The sequence below is a fragment of the Pan paniscus genome, chromosome 12 (assembly GCF_029289425.2).
Source record: "Pan paniscus chromosome 12, NHGRI_mPanPan1-v2.0_pri, whole genome shotgun sequence".
NCBI lineage: Eukaryota > Metazoa > Chordata > Mammalia > Primates > Hominidae > Pan > Pan paniscus.
In genome coordinates, this window is record NC_073261.2 from 115371642 (window position 1) to 115393593 (window position 21952).

Sequence of the window (21952 nt, forward strand, 5' to 3'; positions counted from 1 at the left end):
CCCGATTTACAGGTGGGGAACCAGCTGGAGAGACTCTCTGGAACCAGAGCCCCGGGGTCGCCTCATTCGTGCCCTTTGAGAGCACGCGGCCTGTCTCCAGCCTGGGACTGAAGGCTTCCCTCCTAGCGGCGTGGGCCCTGAGGGGCCACCGGAAGCCTTGAACTTGAGCACTTAACAGTGAAACTGTTTCTTAAGGATTTCTCCTGATAAAGTAACTTGGACGTGGCCGTCTAAGCCACAAACTGAGGGAAAGGGAAGGACGCATTTTCCAACCTCAAAATCGCCTGTGTATTAGGGCCTGGTTATGAAGCAGGCAAAAAAGCACCAAAATGCAATGCCAGAATCCACGATCCCTGGTTTTGTGCCATAAATCTCAGCCGGGAAGTGTGAGGGACGGGAGCTGGGTCAGCTTCGGAGTTCGGAATTCTGGCCGAGGCTCTTTCTCTCCAGCCTCACCGGCCCATCACCTTCGCCTATGGAAAAAAAAAAAAACAGGTGCTGAGTCCTGCCTCCCAAGTCTAAATGAGAAAAGGATGTTCAGAAGGGAACCCTTAAAGGAAACGGCTTGGACCTGCCCTGGCTAGATCGATACTGATCATTATTGCCCCCGCGAAGCGGGAAGATTGCTTGAGGCCAGGAGTTCAAGACCAGCCTGAGCAACATAGGGAAACCCCCGCCTCTACTAAAAATACAAAAATTAGCCGAGCGTGGTGGCGCGTGCCTGTGGTCCCAGCTACTTGGGAGGCCGAGACAGGAGGATGGCTTAAACCCAGGAGGCGGAGGTTGCAGTGAGTTGAGATCGCGCCACTTCACTCTAGCCTGGGAGACAGAGCAAGACCCTGTCTCAAAAATAAATAAATAATATATATATAAATTTTTTGAAGAAGAAAATAGAGAAGAGCTTTTTTTTTTTTTTTTTTTTTGAGACGGAGTTTCACTCTTGTCGCCCAGGCTGGAGTGCAGTGGCACGATCTCTGCTCACTGCAACCTCCGCCTCCGGGGTTCAAGTGATTCTCCTGCCTCTGCCTCCCAAGTAGCTGGAATTACAGGCATGTGCCACCACTCCCGGCTAATTTTTGTATTTTTAGTAGAGACAGGGTTTCGAACTCCTGACCTCAGGTGATCCACCCGCCTTGGCCTCCCAAAGTGCTGGGATTACAGGCATGAGCCACCGCGCCCAGCGTAAAGAGCTTTTTAACAAGCATCAGCAGCAATGACTATAGGAACATCTAGAACCTGTTGAGTGCCTCCTGCGTGCCAGGTGTTTTACTTTAATCATGCCATGTGGTAGGTCCCTTGATGCAAGGAGGTGGTCCTGGTTGGAAGTGCCTGGTTCCCGCCACATGACAGTGGAATCCCCCTCCCTCCTCTTCCCCTTCTGCCCCAGCCTTTATTCCAGGGGTTGGCCAGGATCTGGGCCCCCGGGACTAGCCTTAGGAGGGAACTGCTCCCACCTGGGGTCAGCCTGCGCTAGCACTTGGGGATGCATGCAGCATGAGGGGCCTTTGAGAGGTATGAGTGCTCCCAGGACCACACAGGGAGTGGCCTCCTGCATTGTGGAACAAATGCTGCTCCTGGCCCAGGACACTGCAGCCGCCTGCTCTAGGGGTCAGCTGGGTGAGGCAGGGCTGTGGAAGAGGTTTCTTCCTGGCTCCTAGACCCCTCCCTGGCTACTTTGCGTGAAGACCAGGATGCAGTGATGTGGGTGTGTGGCCCTTTGGGGTTAGGCAGACCTCAGCTGTCCTCCTAGCATTGGCCCCTACAGACTGCATGATCTTGGACAGACCTTAACTTCCCTGTTCCTCAGCGTCATTTTTAAAAGGGGAGAACCATCCCCCTCAGAAGGTTATTGAGAGGCACAGAATAGGTGCTCAACGTATATGGTCATTCCCCACCAGGTGCAAACTAGCAAAACCTTTTTGGGATTTGTGGGCACTGGCTTTGCTCCTGAAGCTGTGTGGGGATGGGGGCGGACCTAGGTTGGAGCCAGGTTTGGGCCATGCAGGAAGGCGTTTGGGTCTCAGCCCCCATGCCCAGCGGGACATCTCAAGAGCATGCCAGCTCTTCTGCTTGGAGGATGGCCTCAAAACAGCTGATCTGCAAGGCTCCTCTGTCCCTTCAGGAGGTTAGGGAGTGTCTGGACGGGGGTCTCTACAGTGCACACTCACTGGGATATCTCTCCAGGACAAGATAGTGCCCCCATGTTAGAGACCTCTGCCTCCTCCCCAGCTACATGGCAACCCTGGTCATAATCTGTTACAGGACTCTAACCCCACTCCTGGGCCACAGCTGCACAGAGTGAATCAGCTCCCTGAATGAAGCTGGCCAGGGAGTCTCATTGAAACCACCTTTGCAAAAATTATAACAGGAAATTATGACAATGAAAGAAATCAGACCTAACTGACCCCATCTTGCTTCTAAACTTTAAGCTGTCCTGGTTCCTTCCTGGGCATAGGCTGAACCAACCTTGGGAAGGAATTTAGTTTATGGTTTGACTCTGAAACAAAATTAGTAAAAACCCTTTCCCGAAAAGACCACCTTTGTGCCTTGGGACCTGTCTGCCTTTGTAGGACTAACAAATTAGCTACAAGATTAGAAATGACAGTTTAGGGTCAGGCAGCCTCTGGCTGCAAGAGTCTGAACCTTCCCAAATTGTTCCTGGGGATCACATCACTATTGTAAAACCTAAGATCAGTGCTTGAGGTATTTTGCAGACCCTGCACTGGATGGATCAGCTGACACCACCCAGACCAATTATTTGGCTCAACCAGTTCTGCAATCCCCGCTCCGGAACAGAAGACAGCAAGAAAACTTCACTTCGACCCCCCTGTGATTCCATCTCCATCCTCACCAATCAGCACTTTCCACTTCCCAAGCCCCTACTGGCCAAATTATCTTTAAAAGCTTCCATCCCCAGTCGGAGCGCGGTGGCTCACGCCTGTAATCCCAGCACTTTGGGAGGCTGAGGCGTGCAGATCACCTGAGGTCAGGAGTAAGAGACCAGCCTGGCCAACATGGCAAAACCCTGTCTCTACTAAAAACACAAAAATTAGCCAGGCATGGTGGTGCGTGCCTATAATCCCAGCTACTCTGGTGGCTGAGGCAGGAGAATCACTTGAATCCAGGAGGCACAGGTTGCACTGGGCCGAGATCGTGCCACTACACTCCAGACAGAGTGGGTGACAGAGCGAGACTCCGTCTAAAACAAAACAAAACAAAACCAAAAACAAAAACACTTCCATCCCCGAATGCTCTGCTCAGGGAGACTGATTTGAGTAATAATTAAACTCCAATCTCCCGCACAGCTGGCTCTGTGTGAATTGCTCTTTCTCCATTGCAATTCCCCTGTCTTGATAAATGGGCTCTGTCTAGGCAGCGGGCAAGGTGAGCCCTTTAGGTGGTTACACCTTCACGTGGGAACATGGAATTGAGCAGAAACTGATTCCATGCCTCCCCCACCCTCACCCCCCGACTCTCTTCAACAGAGGAGATCTGAACTCGAGAGCCATTCGTGGTGGCAGTAAACCCAAAATATCTGAGACAAGTCTCAACCAATTTAAAAGTTTATTTTGCCAAGGAGGTCCTGACGACATGTCCCCAAGGTGGCTGGGGTACAGCTTGCTTTTGTGCATTTTAGGGAGACATGAGACATCAATTAATATATGTAAGATATACTTTGGTTCCATCCAGTAAGACAGGACAACTTGAAGAGAGGGGCTTCCAGGTCATAGGTAGATAAGAGACAAAAGCTTGCATTCTTTTGAGTCCTTGATCAGACTTTCAGAGAATTCACAATCTAGTCTGGCTCAGTGAATCTTCATTTTTACATAAACAGTAGGTCTGAGGAAGCAATCAGATAAGCATTTCTCTCAGGTGAGCAGAGGAATGATTTTCTGTCCTGCACCTGTTAAGATCAGCTATCAGTTTACATTGCCAGGATGAATTCAACAGAAATGTTTCAGGGTAAAGTTTTTTTTTTTTTTTTTTTAATTCTTGGCATGATCCTGAGTAGGGTAAAGATCTTGAGGCCCACAAGGAATGTCCTTGTGGGCAAATTGTGAGGGAGGCATGTAGCTGTTTTATCTTTATAGCCATCTTATTCAGGAATCAAAATGGGAGGCAGGTTCCCAGCTTGACTTTTCCCTTAGCTTAGTGATTTTGGAGTTGAGATTTATTTTTCTTTCACAGTGGCCGTTCCCCCACCTTCATTAAAAAAAAAAAAAAAAATTCCTAAACCGCCGGGCACGGTGGCTCACACCTGTAATCCCAGCACTTTGGGAGGCTGAGGCTGGCAGATCACCTGAGGTCAAGAGTTCAAGACCAGCCTGGCCAACGTGGTGAAACCCTGTCTCTACAAAAATAAAAAAATTAGCCGGGCATGGTGGCAGGTGCATGTAATCCCAGCTACTCGGGAGGCTGAGGCAGGAGAATTGCTTGAACCTGGGAAGCGGAAGCTGCAGTGAGCCAAGATGGCACCACTGCACTCCAGCCTGGGTGATAGAGCGAGACTCCGTCTCAAAAAAAAGAAAAAAAATCCTAAACAGAAATTTTTCGTGAAGCCACTTGCAAGTTTGTTATATACATCATGGCACTTTTCAGCAAACACCTCCTAAGAACAAGGGCTTTCGGCCGGGCACAGTGGCTCACGCCTGTAATCCAGCACTTTGGGAGGTTGAGGCGAGTGGATCACGAGGTTCGAGACCAGCCTGGCCAGCATGGTGAAACCCCGTCTCTACTAAAGATACAAAAAATTAGCTGGGCATGATGGCACGCACCTGTAATCCCAGCTACTCGGGAGGCTGAGGCAGGAGAATCGCTTGAACCCGGGAGGTGGAGGTTTGCAGTGAGCCAAGATTGTGCCATTGTACTCCAACCTGGGCAATGGGGTGAGACTCCGTCTCAAAAACAAACAAACAAAAAGAACAAGGGCTTTCTTGTACAGAGCCTCAATGGACTCACCACACTCTGCACTTTCTCACTGATACAATGGTGTTAGCTAACATTTAGTCTGCAAAGTGTCCTTTAGAGCTGCTTTTGCTTTCACCCAGGATCCAGTCAAGGATCACGGGCTGAATCACTTCTGCAGCCTTCCTTTGTCTTTTATGACATTGACTTTTATTTTTATTTATTTTATTTTAATTAATTAATTAATTTTTGTTTTTTTGAGATAGGGTCTCATTCTGTCACCCAGGCTGGAAGGCAGTGATCAGATCATAAATCACTGCAGCCTTGACTTCCTGGGCTCAGGTGATTCTCCCATCTCAGCCTCCCAAGTAGCTGGGACTATAGGCCTGCATCACCACACCTGGCTAATTTTTTGTATTTTTAGTAAAGATGCGGTTTCAGCATGTTGTACAGGCTGGTCTCAAACTCCTGAGCTCAAGCAATACTTTTACCTCGGCCTCCCAAAGTGCTGGCATTATGGGCGTGAGTCACAGCACCTGGCAGACATTGACATTTTTGAAGAATCAAGGCCAACTCTTTGGCAGAATATTTCTCAATTTGGGTTTGCCAGGAGTTTCTTCCTGATTATATTCTAGTTACTTTTTTTTTTTTGGCAGGAGTGCTTCCTAGGTAAGTAGGTAGCATTGTCCTCAGTGAACCACACCAAGGGAGCACGGTGTCAGCTGTCCTGTTATTGGTGAGGTTTGGCTTAATAGTTTGGTTAAGGCAGTATCTTCTAGATTTCAGCGTTTACCGTTCTCTAAGAATCTTTCACTCAGTCGTTTTAGTGTCTTTTATTGATTCTTGCCTAAGTCAGTTATTGCTGAGTCATTAAATGCTGATTTTTCTGTTATCATTTATTCTGCATTCTTCAACAGAAAAGAGTTTTCACGGCCAGGCGCGGTGGCTCATGCCTGTAATCCCAGCACTTTGGGAGGCCGAGGCAGGTGGATCACCTGAGGTCGGGAGTTCGAGAACAGCCTAACCAACATGGAGAAACCATGTCTCTACTAAAAATGCAAAAGTAGCTGGGTGTGGTGGTGCATGCTTGTAATCCCAGCTACTCAGGAGGCTGAGGCAGGAGAATCGCTTGAACCTGGTAGGCGGAGGTTGCGGTGAGCTGAGATCGTACCATTGCACTCCAGCTTGGGCGACAAGCTGGCGAAACTCCATCCCCCGCCCAAAAAAAAAAATGTGAAGCAAGCATCCCTCCAGGCTCGCTATGGCTCTCAGGTCTCGATTCCAGTCCTTTCCTGAAGCCCTGCTGTCTCCTGGCCCTTGGTCTCCAAGTGCCCATCTCTTTATAGGTAACGCCCCCTTTTCCTTTTGCTGGCACTGACCCTGCAGGCTTGGTGCCCACTTCTTCATGACCTCCTGGCCCATCCACCCTCCCTTGTTCTGGCCCAAATGAGCTGAAAGGCTGGCCTTGGGACTTCACTGCAGATGCCCCTCTGTCCTGGTTTCCTGGGCTCCCAGTGGGTGAGATGGGGAAGGTTAGAAGCAGGCGTCTTCTTGAAAAGAAGGCAGATGTGGCAAGGAGCAGAGGGTGGGTGGGGCTGGTTGTGAGGAGGGATTTGGCGTGATGACAGGGCATTGCAGAGTACAGAAAGCAGTTCTGCATGCAGAAGCCGTCAGTGTGCCTGCACGGTTCTGTTGGGCCCTTGCACCCTTGTGATGTGCCATGAGAAAAACATGCCCCAGGAGGCTTTCAGTCCAAGAGAATGAGAGACGTGCACAAAAAACTTGAACCTAACCTGAAGTGTGGAGGCAGGTCTAGCCAAGCCCGGCCAAAATCAGCTGAGCCCCAGCTACATGCAGACCTGTGAGCAAGGAAGGGGGTGTTTTGTTACACGGCATTATCACAGCTGACTAATGCACTCTGTAAAAGAACTCAAACCCCTTTGTTCTTCAGTACTCCCTGAATGCTCAAAGAAGAGAATCCTGGAGCTGGAGATGCCCTTAAATCTGTCTTCTTCCCTCCCCCGCCATTTTATAACTGTGCAGACTGAGGCCTGGAGGGGGGAAGGCAGCATGGAGAAGTCACACATGAGATGGATCCTGGCTCTTCACTAGTTGTGAGACCCTGACCAGATTGAATGAAGTGTTCAGCTTAGTTTCCAAACCTCTCAAATGGTGACAATTCTAATATGTGCAAAAGACACAATGTGGGTAATGTGCCAAGCCCAGAGTCTGTGCTTATAGGTTGCATTGTCTGTAAGTGGCTGTGCTTCCAGGAGTGGCAGAACCGGCGCAGGTCCCTGGCCCTCCTCACTGCCCTCCAGGGCACTCAGTGATTCCCTCCTGTCTGCACAGGCCTGACCACCTGCAGCCATCCTTAACCTTGACTTTTCTTGTGCCTCTCCCTCCCTCAAATGGAAATCTTCTTTATTTTGAGTGTGAGAATAATATAAGGCAGGCTCAGGGCAAAAACGTAGATTGGGTCTTTAAGGAGCCTCCAGCATCTTTGTACCCACCCAGCCCAAAGACGAGCACTTGACCTTCATGGGATGCAGCCAGGATGTAACCAGGACCCCTGGCTGTCCTGGCCACTGACCTTTACCCAGCTGATGATCTCAGAGTGGAGAGGGAGCCCAGCTTCCATGTCAGACACTGAGAAAGAAGGCGGTGGCCTCCAGATCCAAGTAGGAAGGGTTGGGCCTCTTCCTGGCCAAGTCACACTGGGCCTGGTCTGCTCCATCACACAGTCACTCAGGGCCAGGGTATGGCATGAAACGCAGGGGCTGTTGCATGGAAATAACGTGTCCTGTCCTGTGTAACTCCTGGAAACACCGATGATCTATTCTTGATGGTAGTAGGGATCCCAGAGATTGGAAAAATCAGTTTTCCCTTTCTCAAGAATCAAGAGACTTTCTTTAAGCAGAAAAATCCTGTAATTTGCTAAATTTGGGGGAATCAATTCATTGAGGATTAAAGGGGACCCATATAGCATAATGCTTAAGTATATAGTCCTTGGAGCCAGACTCAACTGCTGAGTCTGAACCCCAGCTTCACCACTTGCCAGCTGTGTGACCTTGGGCAAGTGACTTAACCTCTCTGTGCTTTAGTTGCCTCATTTATAGGAGTATCTATCTCATAGGGTTGCTGAGAGGATTAAATGAGTTAATACATGCAAATAACAGTGACATTTAGCTACTGCCGAATAAGACCCAAGCAAGCATCAAAGACAGAGCAGTCATTTCAGCCCCTGCCCCATTTTTCTTTCTTTTCAGGAGGCCACGGCAGGGGTCCTGCAGAGAACACTGGGCTTCAAGCTTGAGGCCTGGCATTAATGTATGTTCGGGATTTTATTTCACCTCTCTGAATCTCAGGTTTTGCCTGTATTAAATGAATATGAAATCCCTGCCTGTTGATTCTCTTGGGTTGTTGAGAAAATAAATTTAAAATGCTTTACCCTAGAAGTGTGGGCTATTGTTTTTGTTTTGGCCAGTTTTTGTTTATTTTGTTTGTGTGTCAGTGTGGGTGTAGGGAGATTCTGCTCCACGAGCTCACTCAGGGCTCCAGACTTGGGCCTGACATGCTCCCTCCATCTTGTGCCCCTCTCTTCCCTGCATCCTCCAAGTCCTCTCCCTTCTTCAGCTGATGGGGAAAGGAGAACAAGCCAATACCTGGAGTGTCTCATGGACCAGGCCTGGAAGGGAGACCTAGGGTTTTTGCTCCCATTCCACTGGCCATGGCTTTGTCACATGCTCCACCCAAACCAAGGGAAACCACAGCCTGGCAGAGCACCCGGGAAGAAGAGGAGAATGCGGATGTTCGAAAGAATGAATCCATTTGTGTTTTAACCAACAAAGAGGAACTAAGCCTTTTCTGCATTTTTTTGCTTAAATATACAGGTTGTGATATAATCACAAGGGTCCTTAAAAGGTGGAGGAAGTGAAACCAGATGCCTGTAATCCCAGTGCTTTGGGAGGCCAAGGTGGGAGGATCATTTGAGCCCAAAAGTTCAAGACCAGCCTGGTCAACATAGTGAGACCCTATCTCTACATAAAATTTTAAAAATTAGCCAGGCATGGCCGGGCGCAGTGGCTCACACCTGTAATCCCAGCACTTTGGGAGGCTGAGGCAGGCGGATCACCTGAAGTTGGGAGTTTGAGACCAGCCTGACCAACATGGAGAAACCCCGTCTCTACTAAAAATACAAAAAGTTAGCCAGACATGGCGGCACATGCCTGTAATCCCAGCTACTCAGGAGGCAGAAGCAGGAGGATTGCCTGGACCTAGGAGGCGGAGGTTGCGGTGAGCCAAGATCACACTGTTGCACTCCAGCCTAGGCGACAGTGTGAGACTCTGTCTGGAATAAAAAAAAAAAAAAAAAAATTAGCCAGGCATGTTGCCATGTGTCTGTATCCCTAGCTACTTGGGAGGCTGAGGTGGGAGGATTGCTTGAGCCCGGGAGTTCAAGGCTACAATGAGTTATAATTGCGTCACTGCCCTCTAGCCTGGGTGACAGAGTAAGACACTGTCTCTAAAAAAAAAAAAAAAAAAAAAGAGAGAGAAAGAAAGAAAAGATGGAGGAGTGAGGCAGGAGAGAGCAAGCGATAGAGACTGATTTGAAGATGCTAGGATGCTGGCTTCAAAGACGGAGTAAGGAGCTGCCAGCTAAGGAATACAGGCTGCCTTGAGAAACTGGAAAAAATGTGGAAATAGATTCTTCCCTAGATCCTCCTAACAGAGCACAGCTCTGCAACATGTCACCCATGTCAGAGTTGTGATCTTCAGAGCTGTAAGATGATACATTTGTGTTGTTTTAAGCTCTGCAGTTTGTGGTCACTTGTCACAGCAGCTGCAAGGAGTGAACACACTGAATCGCAGGAGGGGAGACGGAGGCACAGAGTGTTGCATCAGCCAGCTCAAGGTCCCACAGCTCATCAGGGTCACAAGCTGGATTTGAACCCAGGCATTCAGTGCTCCTGACCACAATGCAGGGTCCCTTTCATGGGGCACCCATGAGTTCCCAAGCTGGAAGGGCTGGGGATTGTACGGCCGTGGACCAGTTACTGAGTCCTCTGAATCTCACATGTAAAAAGTGTGTAAGAGTGACCCCTTGGGTCCCCTGGAAGAGTGTCCTGCAGCTTACAGACAGTGCAGACCCAAGCTGCCTTGTGTGGGGAGCTGACTGGTGCTGTTGTGGGCTGGGTCTCTTGTCCCCACCCACACCCACCTGGGGAAGGCCAGCCCAGCCCTCCTTGCTCCTAGATGGGCTGCATCTCGTCCTCCAGCTTCTTCTTCCGGGCCCCTTCTGTGAAGAAGAAGTCCATGCGGATGAGAGTCTGTCCCAGGGGCGTGTCCAGCCTGCTGCCCACAGCCTGGTTCGTGGAACCGGGAACTGTGTCCGAAAAGAGAGGCACATGGTCTGGCAACTTCTCAGGCTCCTTCTTGTTGCCCTGAGGAGAGGGGACAGCTCGGGTCACACAGAGCGTGGAAAAAGGAGGACCTTAGAATGGGAGAAAACAGAGCAGAAAGCAGGTGCCTCTCTGTGTGAAGCATCTCCTGGTGATTCAATCCTGGTTTGGACTTGGGATCCCCCAAGAGTGACCCGATGCCACAGCCTCTGCCAAGCTTGTCCCTCCTCTTCCTCCACTTCCCCTTCCCCAGGTGCCTCCCAGATCCCTTAATTTTTATGCTGCGACCTGCAGAGATCAAGGGAAGGATCAGGTCTTATTCCCCTTTCTATCCCTGGACTAAGATGCCACTTTACATCTGGTGGGAGGTTTTGATTTTTTTTTTTTTTGGTAAATTTGTACTTAAGAGTATAACATTCACACAGAAAATGCACAAGCCATCACTGTCCAGCTTGACAAATGCTCACAAAGTGAAGATGTCCATGTGCCCAACCAGATCAAGGGGTATGATCCCCTCCCCCGCCTCCTTTCAGCCCCTCAGCCCCTGTCTCTGCTCCCAAGGCAGCCTGACCTTGACCTCTAATGCCACGCATTAGCTTTGCCTGGTTTTGAACTTTACATTAGTGGAATCATGGCTCTTCTGTCTGGCTTCTTTCTCTCAACATTATGTGTGTGAGATTCATTCAGCTTTTGAGTGTGGCTGCCGTTCATTCATTCTCAGTGCTGTACGTTACTCCATGGTGTGAACTGTACTCCATGGTGTGAACTGTGTGAATATCACACAAGTTATTCACCTGTATCACCACTGATCACACTTGGGTTGATTCTAGTTTGGGGCTCTTATGAGTAGTGCTGTTTTGGCCATATGTGAACCTGCGTTTGGGTAAACTCTGTAACAGATGCATGCATGAATGAATGACTAAACGTAATCTGATGGCCAGGCACCGTAGCTCTTGCCTTTAATCCTGGCACTTTGAGAAGCCTTGGCAGAAAGATTCAGACCAGCCTGGGCAACATGGTGAGACCCCCGTCTCTACAAAAAAATACAAAAATTAGTTGGGTGTGGTGGCACGTGCATGTAGCCCCAGCTACTCAGGAGGCTGAGGTGGGAGGATCACTAGAGCCCAGGAGGTTGAGGCTGCAGTGAGCCATGATCATGCTACTTCACTCCAGCCTGGGCAACAGAGTGAGACCACATCTCAAAAAAAAAAAAAAAAAAAAAATCTGACAAGTGGGAAAACATCCTCAGCTCTTCCTGCCCCTGTTTAGGGTTACCTTTCTGCTACCCTGTGTCTAATAGAAGTGACACGACCTGTCAAGTAAGGAGATCATGGTTTTCACCTGGCAAAGTCCATGCCAAGATGGCTCCACCCTTTGGCCATGATGCAGATTTCAGTAGTCAGGTTGCTATCACGTAGCCCTTAGCAGGGAGAGACTCTTACAGGCTGGAAGCCCAGACCAGATGCACCGGTCGGGATATCAGTTCCCATGAGCTGAATTTTCCCTCCAGAATAGACAGCAACAAGTCCAGCAGGTCCACAATGCAGGCATTAAAACTTTCCTCAACCTGGCAGGGTCCAGGTAAGCATGGCCACCCCCTCGAGTGACTTTCCACATTGCTCATCTTCCAGGTTGGTTCTTTGACCATCTTTTTTTTTTTTTTGAGACTGAATTTTGCTCTTGTTGCCCAGGCTGGAGTGCAATGGCGTGATCTCTGCTCACTGCAACCTCTGCCTCCCAGGTTCAAGCTATTCTCCTGCCTCAGCCTCCCGAGTAGCTGGAATTACAGGCATGCGCCAGCACACCCGGCTAATTTTTGTATTTTTAGTAGAGATGGGGTTTCTCCATGTTGGTCAGGCTGGTCTTGAACTCCCAACCTCAGGTGATCCACCTGCCTCGGCCTCCCAAAGTGTTGAGATTACAGGCGTGAGCCACCGCATCCAGCTGATCATCCTTTTTATAGTGAGATCCATCTTTCCATTCATTCATTCATCCAGCATGAACTGAATGTTCACTCTTTTATGGTCTCTGGGGGATGGGGCAAATGCTAGGGTTGTGATAGGGTGCAGTGATGAATTCATATTCATCTTTTCTCTTTTTAAAAAATAATGTTATTTTTGTAGAGACAGGGTCTCCCTATGTTGCCCAGGCTGGTCTTGAACTCATGGGTCCAGGTGATCCTCCCACCTCAGCCTCCCCAGGTACAGGCATGGGCCACCATTCCTGGCCTCATCCTTTCTCTTAAGGAGTTCACAGCTGGTGAAATTGGGCATTGCCGTATTACATTACATGGAATACCAAAATAACGGGTGAGATATGCTGGTGAATCAAAGGAAGGAGTGATCTGGTCAAGCCTGCCCAGGAAGGTGAGATTCCCCAGAAGAGGGGGCACTAGAGCAGGATCTTGAAGAGTGAATAGGAGTCCATCAGGCTGACCAGGTGGAAGGACATTCCAGCAGGGGACGAGCACGCCCAAAGGCATAGATAAAAGAGTGTTGTGGGGGCTGGGTGTGGTGGCTCATGCCTGTAATCCCGGCATTTTGGGAGGCCGAGGAAGTTGGCTAATTGAGGTCAGGAGTTCGAGACCAGCCTGGCTAACATAGTGAAACCCCCTCTCTACTAAAAATACAAATATTAGCCAGGCATGGTGGTGTGCACCTATAATCTCAGCTACTCAGGAGGCTGAGGCAGGAGAATCACTAGAATCCAGGAGGTGGAGGTTGCAGTGAGCCGAGATTTCACCACTGCACTCCAGCCTGGGCGACAGAGCGAGACTCCATCTCAAAAAAAAAAAAAAAAAAAAAAAGGTGTGTTGTGGGGTCTGTGTGGGGTGGGTAATGAGGCTGGGGAGATAGATGGTTTAGATCACAGGAGGCTTTGTAAGCCACCTGAAAATTTCAGACTTACTGAAGCATTTTAATCAGGGGAGCTACATGGCCAGTTCTGCCGTTTAGGGAAATTAGTCTGGTGGCAAAGTGGAGGATGGATTGGAGGTGGTGATACCAGAGTCAGGGAATTTGTTTACAAAGTATTTTTACCCAATCTCATTGTCCTTCTCGGGCACGCCACACAGATATGACTACATATTGCTGCCATCCTCAATCAGGGGAGACATTTCAGCAACAGATGCCTGTCATTTCCAATTGGTTCATCTTAATAAAATTAAGAAACACTGAGGGAAACACATTTCTAAATGCTTCATGTAACTGTTTTCTATCCAACGGACCCTGCATTCCTTGAAACAAGAGTGTATTTGACTCATCGCTGCACATCCAGCATCTGGTGTAGAGTAGATCTTCAATAAATGTTAGTTGAATGATGGAAAGAATGAGTAATATTCAATTGCACGTATGTTTGGCAGGAACATATTTTACCTTACCATTGGGTCATAGTCTTTCAGGAAACTCCAGTTCTGAATCCTGGAAAGGAAAAACATGTTGGCTGTGTGAGTTCCTTCCAGGACATTTTTACCAATGACTTTCACTGTGTCAAGTCAATGCAACAATGTATCACATGGAAGAACTAAATAATGTGTTTTTTTTTTTGTTTGAGATGGAGGCTCACTCTGTCACCCAGGCTGGAGTGCCATGGTGCAATCTCGGCTCACTGCAAGCTCCGCCTCCCGGGTTCACGCCATTCTCCTGCCTCAGCCTCCCGAGTAGCTGGGACTACAGGCGCCCGCCACCGTGCCTGGCTAATTTTTTGTATTTTTAGTAGAGATGGGGTTTCACTGTGGTCTCGATCTTCTGACCTTGTGATCCGCCCGCCTCGGCCTCCCAAAGTGCTGGGATTACAGGCGTGAGCCACCACGCCCAGCCTTTTTTTTTTTTTTTTTTTTGAGAGGGAGTCTTGCTCTGTCACCTAGGCTGAAGTGCAGTGGCACAATCTCAGCTCACTGCAACTTCTGCCTCCCAGGTTCAAGCAATTCTCCTGTCTCAGCCTCCCAAGTAGCTGGGACTACAGGTGCATGCCACCACACCCGGCTAATTTTTGTATTATTAGTGTAGATGGGGTTTCACCATATTGGTCAGGCTGGTCTTGAATTCCTGACCTCAGGTGGTCCACCCACCTCGGCCTCCCAAAGTGCTGGGATTACAGGCATGAGCCACTGTGCCCAGCCAGAACAAAATAATTTTTAAGTGAAACAAATGCCAAGTGTCAAGCAGGTATTTATGGTGTATCCTACCAAAGGAACAAACATTTCAATTTCCAATGACTTTTCCTAGAACGACAAATATGATGTCACTATGGTGGGGCTGCCTAAGGAAAGCAAAGGCTACCATCTCGCCCTGCCTCTGTGCATTTCAGAAGGCTACAGTAGGCAAGCATTCTCTGAAGAAAAAAGTTTTCACATCCCCAAACCTTTGTAACTTTCCAATGTGAATGACAGAGGAAGGCTAGGGAGAGGTAGGAAAAGGGAGGGACCATAAGGATAGTATTAGCTTGCATTGGCCATTTAGTTTTATTTGAATCTAATCTTAAAAAGTCAAACAATTCTACAAAACATAATAAAAACAGCCTTCTCTGTCCGCATCCTCACAGCCCCTGAGCCCCACATCCTAGAGTCAAACCTTTGCCAGCCTTTTAGCTGTTTCTTCAGGCCTTTGCATCCATATTTTGAAATAATAGGATTCTACTGCTGTATTACGCCATTCTTGCCTTGCTATAAATAATACCTGAGACTGGGTAATTTATAAAGAAGGTGTAGGACAGGTGCGGTGGCTCACGCCTGTAATCCCAGCACTTTGGGAAGCTAAGGTGGGTGGATCACCTGAGGTCAGGAGTTCGAGACCAGCCTGGCCAACATGGTGAAACCCTGTCTCCACCAAAAATACAAAAATTAGCCGGGCATGGTGGCAGGCGCCTGTAATACCAGCTACTAGGGAGGCTGAGGCAGGAGAATCGCTTGAGCCCAGGAGGTGGAGGTTACAGTGAGCAGAGATCAAGCCACTGCACTCCAGCCTGGGTGACAGAGTGAGACTCTGTCTCAAAAAATAAAAATAAATAAAAATAAAAATAAAAAAAAGAAGGTGTAATTGGCTAACAGTTCCACAGGCTGTACAGGAAGCAGGATGCTGGCATCTGCTTAGCTTCTGGGGTGGTCTCAGGAAACTTACAATCATGGTGGAAGGCAAAGTGGCAGCAGGCAGGTCACATGGCCAGAGCAGGAGCAAAGGAGAGAGAAGGGAAGTGCCACACACTTTAAAAGAACCAGATCTGGTGAGAACTCACTACTGTGAGGACAGTACCACAGGGATGGTATAAACCATTTATGAGAAGTTACCCGCATGATCCAATCGCCTTCCACCGGGCCCCACCTCCAAAACTGGGGATTACTATTCAACATGCGATTTGGGTGGGGACACAGATCCACACCATATCCACTGCTGTTTCTTAATATTTTTTAAAATTTAAACTTATCTATCGACTTTCTATTATGGGAGATGAAGAGTTATCATTCTTACCCCTGCCCTTCCCCTTGTTCTTTCAAAATCATTATAGATCTCAGTTAAATTGATATGTATCGTTTTGATTCTTATGATTATGTAAATGTTATCCCCTGATGAACTAAGGAGTGCAATATACCCCAATTCTGTTCTTGTACAACCTTGTATTCTTTCTAGAGCTAATAGAGAAATTACATTTCCTCCCAATTTTATTTAGGCTTCTATGTACTGATCATTGATTTCACATGCTCCAACAAAACTGAAAAGTCCCTCTCAATATTATTTTCTACACAGTCATGTGCATCAGATAATAAACATTCCTTTAAAACCTTTCTGCCGGGTGCGGTGGCTCGCGCCTGTAATCCCAGCACTCTGGGAGGCCGAGGCAGGTGGATCACAAGGTCAGGAGATCGAGACCATCCTGGCTAACACGGTGAAACCTCGTCTCTACTAAAAATACAAAAATTAGCTGGGCGTGGTGGCGGGCACCTGTAGTCCCAGCTACTTGGGAGGCTGAGGCAGGAGAATGGCGTGAACCCGGGAGGCGGAGCTTGCAGTGAGCCGAGATGGCGCCACTGCACTCCAGCCTGGGTGACAGAGCAAGACTCCATCTCAAAATAAAGAAAGAAAGAAATAAAACAAAACCTTTCTTAGACACCTCCTCAGAAGCCCCATATCCTCCTGCTCCCACTGGCCTAGCCATGCCTCAAGATCACAGGCTGGTCCTTTCCTTCACCAACACACTGGCATCCCCCTCTTTGAGAATTCCATGTCTTACTTTCTTGTTAATGCACCTGTTTTTGTGGAGCACCTACTCCAATATCTGTGGACTCATGCATTTCTTTGGTTCTGGAAAATTCTCACTTACTTTCTCTTTAGACATTCTCTCTCCCATTCTCTCCTCTAGGAGTTTTGATTAAAGATAGGTTGGACCTTCTCGTTCAGTTTCTCTACGTTTTTAATTCGTCATTTGTGTTTTCTGTCTTGATTTTCTGAATAATTTCTCCTGTCTTGAGTTTATGAAGTCTCACTTCAGTTGTGTCTTATATTTCAACTTTATATATTTTTATTTCTACAAGTTCTTTTTTTTTTTTTTTTTTTTTTTTTTTTTTTTGAGATGGAGTCTCACTCTGTCGCCCAGGCTGGAGTGCAGTGGCACAATCTCGGCTGATTGCAGCCTCTGCCTGCCGGGTTCAAGCAATTCTCCCTGCGTCAGCCTCCTGAGTAGCTGGGATTACAGGTGCACACTACCATGCCTGGCTAATTTTTGTGTTTTTAGTAGAGATGGGGTTTCACCATGTTGGCCAGGCTAGTCTCGAACTCCTGACTTCAGGTGATCTGCCCACCTCAGCTTCCCAAAGTGCTGGGATTATAGGTGTGAGCCATTGTGCCTGACCTCTTGTTTCATTTTTATAAGCAGGCTACTAGAAAATTTAAGCTATGTGTGTGGCTCACATTGTATTTCCGTTGGGCAGCACTGCCTTACACATTCCTCTTTGGGCTTTCCAGGCCTTGCAAAACTCTTTCCCCTTGGTCTTTATGCCTCCTTGTGCCCCTGGCTTTCTTCTCTGGTGTTTCCTGGCAGCGTCTCTGCCCTTCTAGTAAATGTTACAAGTTCTGTCCTGCATCCTCGCCTCTTCTGATCCATTGTGCTCTTCCAGAGAGAGCTTATTCACATCGCTGGGGCCAATGCCCACCCGTTTCCTTCTAAAATTGAGATAGAATTCACATTCCATAAGATTCACCTTTTAAAGGACACAATTCAATGACTTTTAATATATTCACGGAGTTGGGCAACCATCACCACTTTCTGATTCCAGAACATTTCATCACCCCCAAAACACCTGTGTCCATTCGCAGTCAGTCCTCATCCTCCAAAACACCTGTGTCCATTTGCAGTCAGTCCTCATCCTCCCCTTCTGGATGGGTTTTTAATGCGCAACTCCTGACTCTCACACTCAACCACCTCCTGGGCAGCTCCATCTAGACGTGGTTCCGGCATTTAAAACTCACCAGAACTCAGCATCTTCATCATTTTCTTCTCCTCTTTATTAATTATTCAAGCTGAGACCTGTCATCCTTTACTCCTTCCTCACCTTTCCTCCCACATTTACTCAGTTTGTAAATATTTTCTGTCATTCTGTAAGTTGCCTTTTCACTCTGTTAATTGTTGTCTTTGCTGTGCAGAAGTTTTCACATGCAAAAGAATGAAATTGGATCCTTTCTAACATGATACATACCAATCCAGTCAAAAACATAGGAAGAAGCTTCATGACATTGGTCTTGGCAATTATTCCATGGATATGCCACACAAAGGACAGGCAACAAAAGCAGATAGACAGATGGGATTACATCAAACTCAAAAACTTCTGAAGAGCAAAGGAAACAAGCAATGAAGTGAAAAGGCAACACACAGAATGGGAGACAATATTTACAGATCATATTTCTGATAAGGAGTTAATTTCCAAAATATATAAGGAACTTCTACAACTTCGTAGCACCAAACCAATTAACCCAATTGAAAAAATGGGTTAAGGACTTGAATAGATATTTCTCCAAAGAAGATAAATAAATGGCCAATAAATATATTAAAAGATGATCAATGTCACTCATCATCAGAGAAATGCAAATCAAAAACCACAATGAGGTCAAACACGGTGGCTCACACCTGTAGTCCCAGCACTTTGGGAGGCTGAGGCACGTGGATCATCTGTGGTCAGGAGTTCAAGACCAGCCTGGCCAGAACTTGCAGTGAGCTGAGATCACCCCACTGCACTCCAGCCTGGGCAACAGAGTGAGACTCTGTCAAAAAAAAAAAAACCAAAAAAACCCCCCAAAAAACCAGCCTGGCCAACATGGTAAAAACCTGTCTCTACTAAAAATACAAAAATTAGCCAGGCATGGTGGAGGGCACCTGTAATCCCAGCTACTCAGGAGGCTGAGGCAGGAGAATTGCTTGAACACAGGAGGCAGAGGTTGCAATGAGCCGAGATCACGCCACTTCACTCCAGCCTGGGTGACAGTGTGAGACTTCGTCTCAAAACAAAACAAAACAAAAAATCACGAGATACCATGTCACACCTATTAGGATGGCTGTTATCAAAAAACAAAAGACAATCAATGAGTGTTGGCCAGCGTGTGGAGAAACTGAAATGCTGAGATACTGTTGATGGGAATGCGAAATGGTGCCACTGCTATGCAAAAGACAATGGAGGTTCCTCAAAAAATTACAAATAGAGGTACCGTATAATCCTGCAATCCCTCCGATATGGTTTGAATGTTTGTTGTCTCCAAATCTCATACTGAAATGTGATCCCTAGTGTTGAAGGTAGGGCCTAGTGGGAGGTGTTGGGTCACGAATGGCTTGGTGCCATCCTTGCGGTAATCAATGAGCTCTTGCTCTATTAGTTCACAGGAGAGAGCTGGTTGTTAAAAAGAACCTGACACCTCCTCTCTCTCTGTCTCTCTCTCTGTCTCTTGGTCCCTCTTACCATGTGACATGCCTGCTCCTCCTTCACCTTCTGCCATTATTGTAAGATTCCTGAGGCCCTTACCAGAAGCCAAGTGGATTCCAGGACTATGCTCGTACAGCCTGCAGAACTGTGAGCCAAATAAACCTCTTTATAAATTACCCAGCCTCAGGTGTTCCTTGACAGCAATGCAAAATGGACTAAGATATCCATTTTTGAGAATTTCTCCAAAAGAACTGAAATCACTCCCATGTCCATTGTAGCACTACACATAATAGTCAAATGTGGAAGCAACCTAAAAGTCCATTGACAAACGAATAAAGAAACTGCACACATATATACATTCACCCTTAAAATGGGAGGAAATTCTGCGATATGCGACAAGATGGATGAACCTGGAGGACAGGATGCTAAGCTAACAAGACAGAAATGGAAAGTCAAATATTGCACAATTCCACTTCTATGAGGCACTGAAAATAGACTCCTGGAAGCAAAGACTAGAATGGTGGGTGCCAGAGGCTGGGAGGAGGGGGAATGGGGCGTTGCTAATCAACGGGTATGAAGTTTCAGTGGTGCAAGATGAATGCATCCTAGAATCTATCAGGCTGCTCACTTAAAAATGTAATCGAGATCATGCCATGTTCCCGCTTAAAATCCTGGATGGTGTCTCCTTTGGAAAAAATGCATCCAGACTTTTACAAGGGCTGGGGTGGCCCCCGCTGCTCCCCCTCATCCTGTGGCCTTCCTCACTCCCTGTGCCTCAGCTACACCAATTCTTTGTTTTGTTTTTTAGATACATCAAACTCTTGGCTCCTTCTCCTATTTCATGTCTCAGCTTAAATGTCTCCTCCTCAGAGAGGCCTTCGGCCGGCTCTGCCCTCGACCCTGAACTGTTTCCTTCTTACCGCTGGTCACACTTCATACAGATTTGTACTTGTTTGCTTCTCTGCTTGCTTTTTGGCTGCCCTGTCCTGAGTATGAAGGCTCGGTGGAGCCATGGCCAGGTCTGTCTAGTCCCTTGTTGCAGTCTGGTCTCGTTTCAGAGCGGCTTATGGGTATTTTTGGTTGAATGAATGCATGAAGGAGCATCCTTTCCCCGAGTCAGGTCAGCCAGCCAGCTCCTCTAACCCAGACTAGGCCAGCAGGCTCCAGCTCAAGGGATTACCGGCCGCGTCGCAGTCGGAATGAACGAGGTGGGGCTGCTCTGACCCAGCGGCATCTGGTCCTGGCTTCCATCTTCCTCGCTTCTTAGGCTCAGGCTCGGGTCTGGCTCTGGGCTGGGCTGGTGACCCACCTTCCCCCGGGCATGCCATGCCCTCTGTCCCTCAGCCGGATCATTTGCTCTCCCATCTCCCTTTCTCCAAAACCTTCCCCAGCTTGCAGTCAGGCTGCGGAGTCAGGGTGGAAAAGGGAGGGCAGGGACTCACCAGCGCTGCTGGCCCCGCCGCTCGGTCTCCAGGAGCTCCCGCCACAGCTGGTCCTGCTGCACGCCATCGCAGGCAGCTCCCTGAGCCGCCCGCTGCGCCTTCAGAGCCTGGGGGGCCTGGCAGCCACCAGCAAGACCCCTGCTGGCCATAGGGCCACCCCGGGCAGCTGGGGAGACCGAGGCTGGCGGCCTGGTGGGGGGCAATCGGTACCCAGCTGATGTGGTTCTCTGGAGCCCAGGGGTGGGGTGGCTCCCCATGGGTGCAAGTGTGTGTGTGCTTGTGTCAGAGAGCAAGAGAGAGAGACCTGTGCCTGAGCTCAGCTCAAACCTCCTCCTGGAACACTCTGTCCCTCCTAACCCCGGGAGAGCCTGGGCAGGGTCCTCCTCACTGTCCCTTTAGGCCTCGAGCTCAGAGTGGCGGATGGGGACAGGGCTCTCCGGGCTGGGGAGAGCATTTGAGCCCAGTTTCGTTTTGAACTCCCGCCTGTGTTGACTGTTGTCCTGGAAACGGACAGCTCCTAGGAAAGGGGCGGGCCCCGTGTGTGTGTGTGTGTGTGTGTGTGTGTGTGTGTGTGTGTGATCTGAGCCCTAGGGCTGGGGGGCAGAGAGTTCCTGACTAGATGCCACGCCCAGTTCAGCAGCCCCCTACCCCAAGGCCGGAGTCCTCCGCACAGGGTGGGGGAGTGGGAGGGAGCAAAGCTGGGGCTCCTGGGGGCCACCCCCACCATTATTGCACTTGCTTCCGGCAGCCCGTCAGGCCGTGGGGCGATGTTAGTCCTGTGCTGCCCCCTAGTGGATGCTGCGAGGCTCGCAAGAGATGGTGGCCCTGAAGGCGCTTTGGGAATTGTGGATCAGGCATCAGTGTGAAGCTTCCTGCTTGTTTGGGAACGATGGCGGAGGTCATGAGCTTATGTTGGGCGAGGGAAAATGAGTGCAATGCACTAGGAACATCCACTCTGTCTGCAAACCCAGAGCGTTCACACAGCACCCTGCTTTATCTGAGACCTCCCAGCCATGCCTTGCCAACGCCATTCTACAGATGAGGAAACTGAGGCCCTTACCGGCAAGATTAGGTGACCGCCCACGGTCACACAGTCAGTCACCAGCTGAAAGGAACAGTGAGAATCTGAGGGCTTATGGTCCGAGCCCTCAGCCCTGTTTCTGCTCTAACTGGGTGCAACCAGGCTCCCTCCGTGGCAGCCTCTCCTGGTCTGGCTCAGCTGAGCTCCATGGACGCCCGCTGCTCTCATCACTTCTGCCTCCTGCACTCTCTGCTTCCGGTTCTCTGGGTTTCGTGCTGTT

The 21952-nt window shown here is 48.7% G+C and overlaps 1 protein-coding gene across 3 annotated transcripts; it reads right to left on the reverse strand.

Annotated features, from left to right (window-relative positions):
- Positions 1–143: 143 nt before the first annotated feature.
- On the reverse strand, positions 144–21951 carry C12H2orf50 (chromosome 12 C2orf50 homolog). 3 transcript variants are annotated; one of them, XM_034952616.3, is made up of 4 exons: positions 20652–21951; positions 13687–13726; positions 10127–10349; positions 144–473 (listed from the first exon to the last, which is right to left on the reverse strand). In XM_034952616.3, exons 1-3 carry the CDS (start codon positions 20906–20908, stop codon positions 10158–10160), a joined length of 489 nt encoding a protein of 162 aa, XP_034808507.1. In that variant the 5' UTR covers positions 20909–21951; the 3' UTR covers positions 144–473; positions 10127–10157. The 3 variants fall into 3 exon arrangements, with proteins under 3 accessions (XP_034808507.1, XP_054964217.1, XP_014199235.2); XM_055108242.1 differs by lacking the exon at positions 144–473 and adding an exon at positions 3548–3840; XM_014343749.3 differs by lacking the exon at positions 144–473 and adding an exon at positions 3548–9256.
- Position 21952: the final 1 nt, after the last annotated feature.

What these genes read in the sequence shown, in the direction of transcription:
- C12H2orf50 (XM_034952616.3), bottom strand. Translation starts at nt 20,908, where the DNA reads ATGGGGAGCCACCCCACCCCTGGGCTCCAGAGAACCACATCAGCTGGG. An exon ending in CGGCGGGGCCAGCAGCGCTG is followed by an intron (nt 13,727 to 20,651) that starts GTGAGTCCCTGC and finishes TTTCCTTTCCAG; the next exon opens with GATTCAGAACTGGAGTTTCC. An exon ending in TGAAAGACTATGACCCAATG is followed by an intron (nt 10,350 to 13,686) that starts GTAAGGTAAAAT and finishes CCCTCTCCTCAG; the next exon opens with GGCAACAAGAAGGAGCCTGA.